The sequence below is a fragment of the Plecotus auritus genome (genome assembly GCF_963455305.1).
Source record: "Plecotus auritus genome assembly, chromosome: 9".
NCBI classification, from domain to species: domain Eukaryota; kingdom Metazoa; phylum Chordata; class Mammalia; order Chiroptera; family Vespertilionidae; genus Plecotus; species Plecotus auritus.
In genome coordinates, this window is record NC_137783.1 from 61,114,019 (window position 1) to 61,122,554 (window position 8,536).

Genomic DNA, 8,536 nt, shown 5'->3' on the forward strand with positions numbered 1-8,536 from the left:
ACTGCCCAGAGTTTGCCTTCTCCTTTCCTCTGGCGTAGAACTTCGTGACTCGCTCTTCACTCTTTCCTCTGGGTTTTCTGAGCTTAAGGAACCTCGGCTATCCCAGAGTGTGCAGCAGAGAGTCCTGGAAAACTGAGGGCCCCCCAAAACCTCTCACCTCCCTGGAGAATGCACTTTCCACCACAGTTGGCAAGTTCAAGACCTCAACACCCAGTAAGACTGGTTTTTGATGCTCATAGGACTAAGGTAATTTTAGTAGGAAGTTGTCAGAAATCACAGCTCTCAGGATGTGAATCCACAGTCTGCCATCTCAACTTTTATTTTGAGCTGCAGCTCAATCTATTAAAAACAAAACATTCTCACTGGCAAGCTCCACAATTAGCCTCATTTCCACGAGCTGTTCTGCATGAGCTGAAATTGCACAGCGATTGTTTCTCGTCTTAGCAATGCTATTTGCAGGCCGTGCTGGGAGCCAGCAAGGATGTGACCCGGTGGTAATCTGAATTGCTTCACCAAACACATTTTTATCCCATCATCTCGGCTACATGAAAGGGGGCCATAGTGCTCCAGTGTTCAGACTTTACAGTCCCGCTGTTCAGCAATAAAATGAGGCAAGAAATATTAGCCGTCCCCGGCTGATGCCTTAATTCTTTCCCAACAATGTCAGAGAATCTGTGCCCAACGGGTTTTAGTGCCCGCTAAAGCCTGACCCTCTGGCTGGCTTGAATGGAGCGGGAATGAGTTAAGGAGAGTAAGAATGCTTTAAGGGACACAGATCCAGAATAGCCCAGCTTGTCCCAGCCTCCTGCCGACTCCTCTCCTTTTCACAGGACTCGATTGTGTATGGCCCCAGCAGAGACAAAATACCCCTGAGCAGAGGTTACCCCCAGCTGGTGCAGGTCAGAGGCATTCTGGGGCAGAAGAGGAGGGGGCAGAGGGGAAGTGAGGGGCACATACAGAGGGAGGGGGCGGGGGCTGGGTGGAGGAGGGAGCAGGAAAAGACAGTGTGGAGCATTTACACGGAGAGAGTCATGGTGTCCAGGACTGGAACTTGATCACTGCACCTCCACACTTTTTGAAAACTGGTCCAGAAGTTGGGTGCGATGTGTGCTAATTATTAAGAAAAAAAAAAAAATGCTTCTCTGTAGTTTCCAAACGCTACAGGCCCAAACTCCCAGGTTGGCCTCGCATTTTACACAGCAAGGTTTTTTAAAATCACAAATGGATTGTGTTTTACACACCAACAGAAGCTTTTTCCAGCATTTTTTTCAATTATTGCCTTGTGAGTCCTCCAAGAAAAGGAACCATTTTGGCTCAGGAAGCCCAAAGTTACCCAACGAAGGGAACAGCGTGTTCACAAACAGTCCTTTGAAATGTGGCAGGGGCAGCATCCGGGACACCCCCTGAGAAGGTGGCTTTAAGGAGGTCCCTTCCTTTCCCTCAGAAGGATTCGTAAACTCTTTGTGTGGGCCTTGGACTCCTTTTTCACAGTCTGAGGATGCTGTGGAGTCTTCCTCAAAAGAATGTTTTTAACATGCTAGGTAATAAAAGAAGCCATTACATTAAAATGTCTTTATCAAAATATTTTAAAAACAACTTTGCAACATAGTAATATATATGCCTTTTAAATTAATTCATTAAATAATTAGCAGAGGGCTTAACAACTACTTTCATTTTTAAAAAGTGACAAGCCAAGAAGATACTTTGAGAAATCTGAAACAACTCCCATGATACGAAAATATCTGTGTTTGGTGGTTATTGGTGACAAAGTCGCTACCAGTGTGGTTGGCTGGCTGCCTTTCTAATATTAGGAAATACTAAGTTTCCGCTACAGGCTGGTGAAAATAAAGATGCAATCCCCCACTCAAATTCCCAGGCCCCCGGAAACTCTATGCATAGAGGGGAAACCCTGCGAAAGGCAAGGGTCCAGGACCTTCTGCCAGGGCTGAGCTCAGGGCGGTGGGCTGGGAATTCAGGGTACCCTCATTTCATCTGGAAACCTTCTTGGGCAAGCCACTGCTTCCCCATCTCCTCTCCTGGCGCTTTGGAGAGGTTTGGTGAAGCCATTTGAAACCATGTCCTTTTTCAGTACAGTCCGATGGTTACATGTCCCAAGTCCAAATGTTAGCAAGGACCTTTGATGTGTTCCTTCAACGACTGGAATCACTGTCTCCAAATCCAAGGTCAGCTAATCCACTAATTCTGAATGTTAATCAGGATCATGTTTCAGTTGCCCTGCTGGCTGAGCTTTGGGGGTAGGGATTTTATTCTCTAAGGCTGCCCAGGGTGGGTGGGTCCACGTTCCCTCAGGCTTGAATTTGGGACACAGTGGCTCAGAGGCCACTGGGTGCACACTCATCACCTCTCTGCTCCTCACGGGGGAGCTGTCATCTTGCTGCCACTTACTAGTAGTCCTCGCATGCCATTGCAGGGGCAACCCGGCAGGCGGCCCCTCCGGCTCCCCCTCCCCGGCGCCCCAACCCCCTCGCTCAGCCCGGCCAGCCCTTGGCGCCGAAACACTGGAGCCTCCAGGGTCGCGGTTCTCGGGTTCCAGCCAGGGGAGCGGGGAGCGCGCTCGCCCACGCCCACGCCCACGCCCCCACACTCGGCCCGCACTCGAGCGCACAACCTGCGCGCGCCCCGCCACAGACGGGCGCACGCACAGCTCGGGCCGGGCACTCTCCTGTTGGCCGCGGCCCCGGTGGTCCGGGAAGCGCAGCTGGTTCCCCGAAGGCGCCTCTGGCCCCCCGCCCTGCTCCGCCCCTCAAACCCGCCGAGCCCGCAGCTCCGTGCGCCACGAAGTTCCGAGGCGCGAGTCCGTGGAGGCAGCGCGCCCGCCGTGCTGGGCTCGGGACGAACGGCCGTGACCGCCGGCCTGGAGCTGGGGCGGCGGACGGACTGAACTCTACGTTGGTCGCCCCGCGCGGCCAGCACCTCGCGACCCCCAGCTGCCAGAGCTGCCGCGCGCCCTCCATCCAGGGTCAGTCTGCAGTCTCCGGTGCGCCCGCGCCCTCCCTCCTTGCCAACTCGGGCCCTTCGCCACCGCCACCCACCATGGCCCTTGGCCCCGCTCACACCAACCCGGGGCCAGGGTCCCAACTGCTGCCGCTGCTGCCCTGGCTTCTGCTGCTGCTTCGGGTCGCGGGTGGCAGCCACACAGCCCCCGCCCGGTCCGCCCCGCCCATGGCCGCCTATGGCCTGGCCGGGAACAAGGACCCCCAGCGGTTCCTGGGGGACAGGGCCGCAGCTCTGGGCCCTGGCGCCCAGGACATGGTCGCTGTCCACATGCTTCGGCTTTATGAGAAATACAGCCAAAGGGGCGCGCGGCCTGGAGGGGGCAACACGGTGCGCAGCTTCAGGCCCAGGTTGGGTAAGTAGAGGGCCCTGAGCCCTGTCGTTCTCCTTTCCTCGCTGTTCATCCTCTACTCCTGCATCTCCGAATCTCCTCTTCCTTCTATTCACTGTCTCATCCATTCGTTGTTTCACTGAAGGTTCACCAAGCGCTTCTGCCAGTCCCTGAGCCGCCTCCATGGGGTCACCAAAGCAGCCCAGAGTGACACATCCTGACCCTGAGGGGCTGCGAACCTGGAAGCTGTCACACTTGCTGATACAGACCACCCATACACAAGGCCTTTAGCACAGGATGGAGATGGGACTGGGCTGGGAAGCTCATGGGTGGGGAATCCATGTCATAGGGTCAGTTGTGTTGGCTCTGCACACTGCGGAGGGCACTGCAGGAGGCATGGCAAGTGGGCAGAGAAGTTTCAGGCCCGGGTCCCAGACAGAGGGTGTGAACCTCGAGCTGGGGCAGTTCATGCGCTTGGTGGCTGGGAAAGTAGGGTGGACCAAAAAGGGCCTTGGGTGAACAGGCTTGAGGCCTGCCGGGCACCGGCATGAAGTGTTCAGGAGGGGTTTGAGGAAGGTCCAGAAGCTTGCACAGATTCTTTCCCCTCCCCACACCTTGAATGGGCCTGCACAGAGGCCACTTGCACAGCGCCCTGCCCTGCTCAGAGCACCACCAGCCTGGAGCCTCCACTGTCTGTCCTCCTTGGGCGGGGCTGCTCTGCGGTCCCCATGGTGCAGAGAGGTGGGAAGCCTGGTGCCAGGGGTGGGGAGAAGACCCTGGTTGTCTTGGAGACTACTCATGGTCATAGGATGCCATTCCAGAAAATGTGGGTAGGGGCCCTCTGCAGCCAAAGGGGCGCGCGGCCTTTTGGGGGGAGGCGGCCATGCGTCAGAAGAAAGACTATCAGGAACAAGCTCAGCATTGGGGCCAGACGTCCTGGGGTCAGATCTGCCACCTGATCACTGGCTGTGTGACTCAAGGTAGCATCTGTGGCTTGGAGCCACGCCTGGTAAGCTTGGCCTCACATACCCATGTGCTGGGGAGCACCTGCCAGAGAGAGGCCCATTTCCATACTCTGCACTGAGCAGACTCGGGTGGGTTCCAGGTCAACCCAAACTAACTCCGTCCTCCCTGGTATGTTTATTCACCACCTGGGGGCTATTTCTGCAGCAGCATTATTAAATTAAGCCACTAAGAATTATCGAGCATGGATGTGACCTTGAGCAAATCATTAAAGCTCTGTGGACTTGAGTGTACTAATCCACAAAATGGAACGTTCATGCCAGTATCTTCCCTGCGGGTGGCAGGAAGATGAGCTGAGGTGATGTGTGTGAGCCGAGCCAGCCCTGGCCAGGTTAGGCACTGGTACATGCTGTTCCCCTAGGAGTACAAGCATTTGTGTTCATAAAGGTGTAGATTTGACCTTGCACCCATCCAGTCAGTCCTCAAAGCATTGCCATTGAGGAAAGCAAGACTGGCAAGGTCATTGCTGCAACAAGCGGTGAGCACCCAGTGAGCCACCCACTTGCTGCAGCCCCTGGGTGGAGGTGCAGTTGATCTCTGTTTTCAGAGAACAGGGGGATTACAAGGAACAGTAAGTGAAGCACTGTATGTTAGCCCTGGAAAAGACCGGAGACAGTCCTTCAGATCCAGCCCTCCCATTTTACAGAGAAGGAAACTGAGGCAGGGGACAGGGCTGTTCACAACAGTGGCAATGGTTGGCGCTTCCCATCTGCTAAGCCCATGCTGTATTCACAGCTATCTCCCTCCCCGAGCTCCATCATAACTAAGCCCAGGGCGTGGAAGATGGAGGGCAGAACAGAGGATCTGGGAGGTTATTCTGAAGGAGCCTGGGACTGTCTGACAAATCTAACATTCCCATCTGGAGCCTCTGACCACCAGCTACTGGCATGTGCTGTGGGGCGCATCACTTTACCTCTCTGAGCATCCGTTTCTTGTGCGTACAGCGGGGACGGGAAGGCTCAGTGGGTGAGGTGGGTTTGGTGCCTGGCAGAGAGCAGGCTCAGCAGCTTAGTTTCTCATCCCCTCCCTTGATTCACTTAAGTTTTTCTTATGCAGCCACTCTCCAGCCCTCAGAGATGCCTGCTTTCTGACCAGCTGTGAGGAGGTGTGAGCCTGGGCAGGGATCCCTCACCTTATGAATGAGGCAAAAAAGTGGGGGCTTCCTCTCTGGAACCAGAATGTCCTGGGCCAGCCTGCTCCCAGGCGGTGGGTGCCTCTGTAGCTGGGTGGGTGGTGCCTCTTCCTGCACAGCAGGTGCTGGGCCCTCAGCCCTTGTTTCCGGGAAATGTGTTCCTCACCTGCCACCAAGCAGCAAGCTCAGGTGCCCCGGACGGGCTGTGGGCAGCCTGGGGTCCAGATCCTGTGTCTGTGACTTGGACAAGGGGCTGAACTTGCTCGTGCCTCAGCCTTTTCATTACTGAAATTTTGCCTTTCTTATAAGTTTTTTTTAATGATCTGAAACATGTCAAGTGTTTAAAAAAATGCCTGATAATGTGTCAATAATTTATTAGCGCCTACTATTATTACTCCAGCCACCCTCTCTCCCTTCCACTGCATACGCTTTGTTCCTTATTAAGGCTCCATCAGTGGAGAGAGCCTCTGAGCCTGACTTTAAGGGTTAAGATTAGACACCCCCACTCCAAATAACCTGCATTTAAATCTTAGCTCTGCACCCACTTGTGTAATACCGGCACATTACTTAACCTCTCTCAGGTTGATCTCTTTATCTTAAAAGGAGTGTAATGATACACACCTATCTGTCTGCAATGTCAGACATCACATTCATTTCAGTTCCCCAAGTCTTTCTTAGCACCCCAGTGGGTGGCAGGTGCTGTAAGCTCAGATGACACCAAGATGCATTTTCGGGCCCTGCCTAGAAACGCTCAGGAGCTGACACCACTGAGGGCTGGGGGTGACTTTGGGATCCCCAAGGAACAGGAGGGAAGGGCACTGGGTAGTGCCAGGGAAGCCCTGAGAGCAGGTGAGACCCAAGGCAGAGGAAGGGCAGGTGGCATTGGGCGGCTATGGAGGTGAAGCAGTTGCTGCGTGCCTGGCCCTGTGAGGACTTCGGTTTGAGTGAGGGAATAAGGTGAGGAGAAGGGGCCAGTGCGCTATAACAGCTTGAGAGTCCTGGAGGCAGTGGGGGGTATACAGTATTACACAGTGATGGGGGGTGGATGGGAGAGGGAGAGGGGGTGAAATTAGGAGAGAGGAAGGGAGGGGAAGGAAGTTAAGGGAGGGGGAGAGAGGGAGAGAGGGGAAGGAAGAGAAGGGAGAGGGAGAGAGGGAGGGGAAGAGGAAGGAAGGAGAGACTCAAGGGGAGGAGAAAGGAAAGAGAAAAAAGAAAGGCCATAAAAGCAAAGCTTACTTACTGGGGAAAATCTAGAAATCATAGAAAACCACAGTAAAGAGAAGAAGTCACCCCTAATCACACCCAGATAGAACCAGAGGTAATATGTTGGTGGGATGTGTAGTTTGTAGGATCATATGTTCAACATGCAGGTAAAATGTGTTACATTCTCATTTGAAGTTGCCTTTTTTTTATTGCTTCTTGTTATTGGGATTCTGTCTTTTTCTTCCTGATTTGTGGAGGTTCTTTATGTATTAAAAACATTAACCCTTCACCTAAAATGGTGACTCCCTGTGACACCTGAGAGTGACCTGGGTGTGGGGCTCTGGGCACAGTGGCCTGAGGCCGTGCCCTGGACGAAGCAGTGGCGGAGGGACGCAGAGTGCAGGACGGCTGTGGACAAGCAGGGTGCAAAGCCCAGAGGACTGGGATTGGTTAGATGCTGGAGGGGAGGAGGCCATGAGCATCCTCAGGCTCCTGTTGGGTGGGGAGGGGACAGGTGGCCTTGCCTCTCACGGAGCACGAGGCAGGGATCAGGGCACAGCGCCCTGAGTACAGCCGAGGCTCACAATGCCACAGGGCACCGTGCTGCATGCTCCACAGAGGTGATCTTACAACTTTAGGTGGCGGGTACAAATATTCTGTGGTTCGCTGGGGAGAAAACTGAGGCACAGAGACAGTCCATGACTCGCTGAAGGCCCCAGAGCTAGTAAGTGATGCAAGCAGACTAAACCTGACTCTGGGCCTGCCTGAAAGACAGACCCTCCGTTCATCTTAGCTCTCCCTCCTCTGCAGCTCCACCGACCCCACTGCGTCCTTCCTCCAGCTCATGTGGTGCTTGTGTCTTTGCAGGGTTCTCCCTCGGGTCACCTTGATGGCTGTTCTGAGGGCAATGGATGACAGAATGCATCTCAGGCGGCTCGCGTCCTGTTCCTGTAGGATAGAGCCCATCTGCTAACTGGTGCAGACAGAGCTAGCACAGACCCCACGCCCCATCACCCAGCATGTGGTCTGGAGCACCGAGTCCCTTGGCCTTGTGTTGGTCCCTAGGGACACAGCAGCAAACAAAGCTGGCAAAGCCCCTGCTCTCTGGGATCATGTGTTCTGGGGAGAGAAACTCCAAGACATGTACGTCAGGAGATGGGGAAGTGACATGGAGATAAATGAAGCAGGGAACCACAGAGACGCCTCGCGCTGGGGCCAATCCAGATGCTGCAGGCTCACAGCCCCCACCCAGTGCTTCCCAAACTTCTCTGCTGGTTAGAACCACTGAGTTGCAGGTGAAACTACAGATTCCTGCGCCCCATTTTTCACGCTCTCTGAGTCACCTCCAGGGAGGAAGGCAGTGATCAGGGGTCTGGGAAATGCAGGACTCGGCCATGACACCCAGGCTGCAGTGGTGGGGGAAGCCTATTCCAATGTGCAGGGGGCACGAGCGGGGAGGTGGGGGGAGAGGCACCACAACTCTGTGTGTTTGTTCTGAGAAATAGCTAAGGCAGGCCTTGGAGTGCCACCCGAGCCTTGACTGGCGGTCCCCAGGGCCTCCGCAGACGTGTGTTCTCCTTCTTTCCCCTCTCTCTCAGTCCCCTTAAGAGGAGGTGAGAATTCCCAACTGAATTATGCCTCCTTCCTAGTGTAATCAATGAACCTTAAACTGAAGATTTTCGTCTTGAAAATAATCCCAGCTGATCCCATGGGTGCACATGTGAGGGCATCTGTGCCCGCCCAGCACCCAGCACACATTCACATTCCGAGCTCTGGAGCTCTGCCCCTCTCCCAGCTTTGCCCAGCAGGCCCACACAGGCAGCAGGACATAA

The 8,536-nt window shown here is 54.5% G+C and overlaps 1 protein-coding gene across 1 annotated transcript in view; it reads left to right on the top strand.

Moving 5' to 3' along the window:
- The first annotated feature begins 2,944 nt into the window (after positions 1-2,944).
- The window catches only part of GDF10 (growth differentiation factor 10), a 10,420-nt gene continuing 4,828 nt past the window's right edge, over positions 2,945-8,536 (top strand). The window contains 1 exon segment of the mRNA XM_080641252.1: positions 2,945-3,370. Coding sequence (XP_080497378.1) covers positions 3,055-3,370 — 316 coding nt within the window. The 5' untranslated portion in view covers positions 2,945-3,054.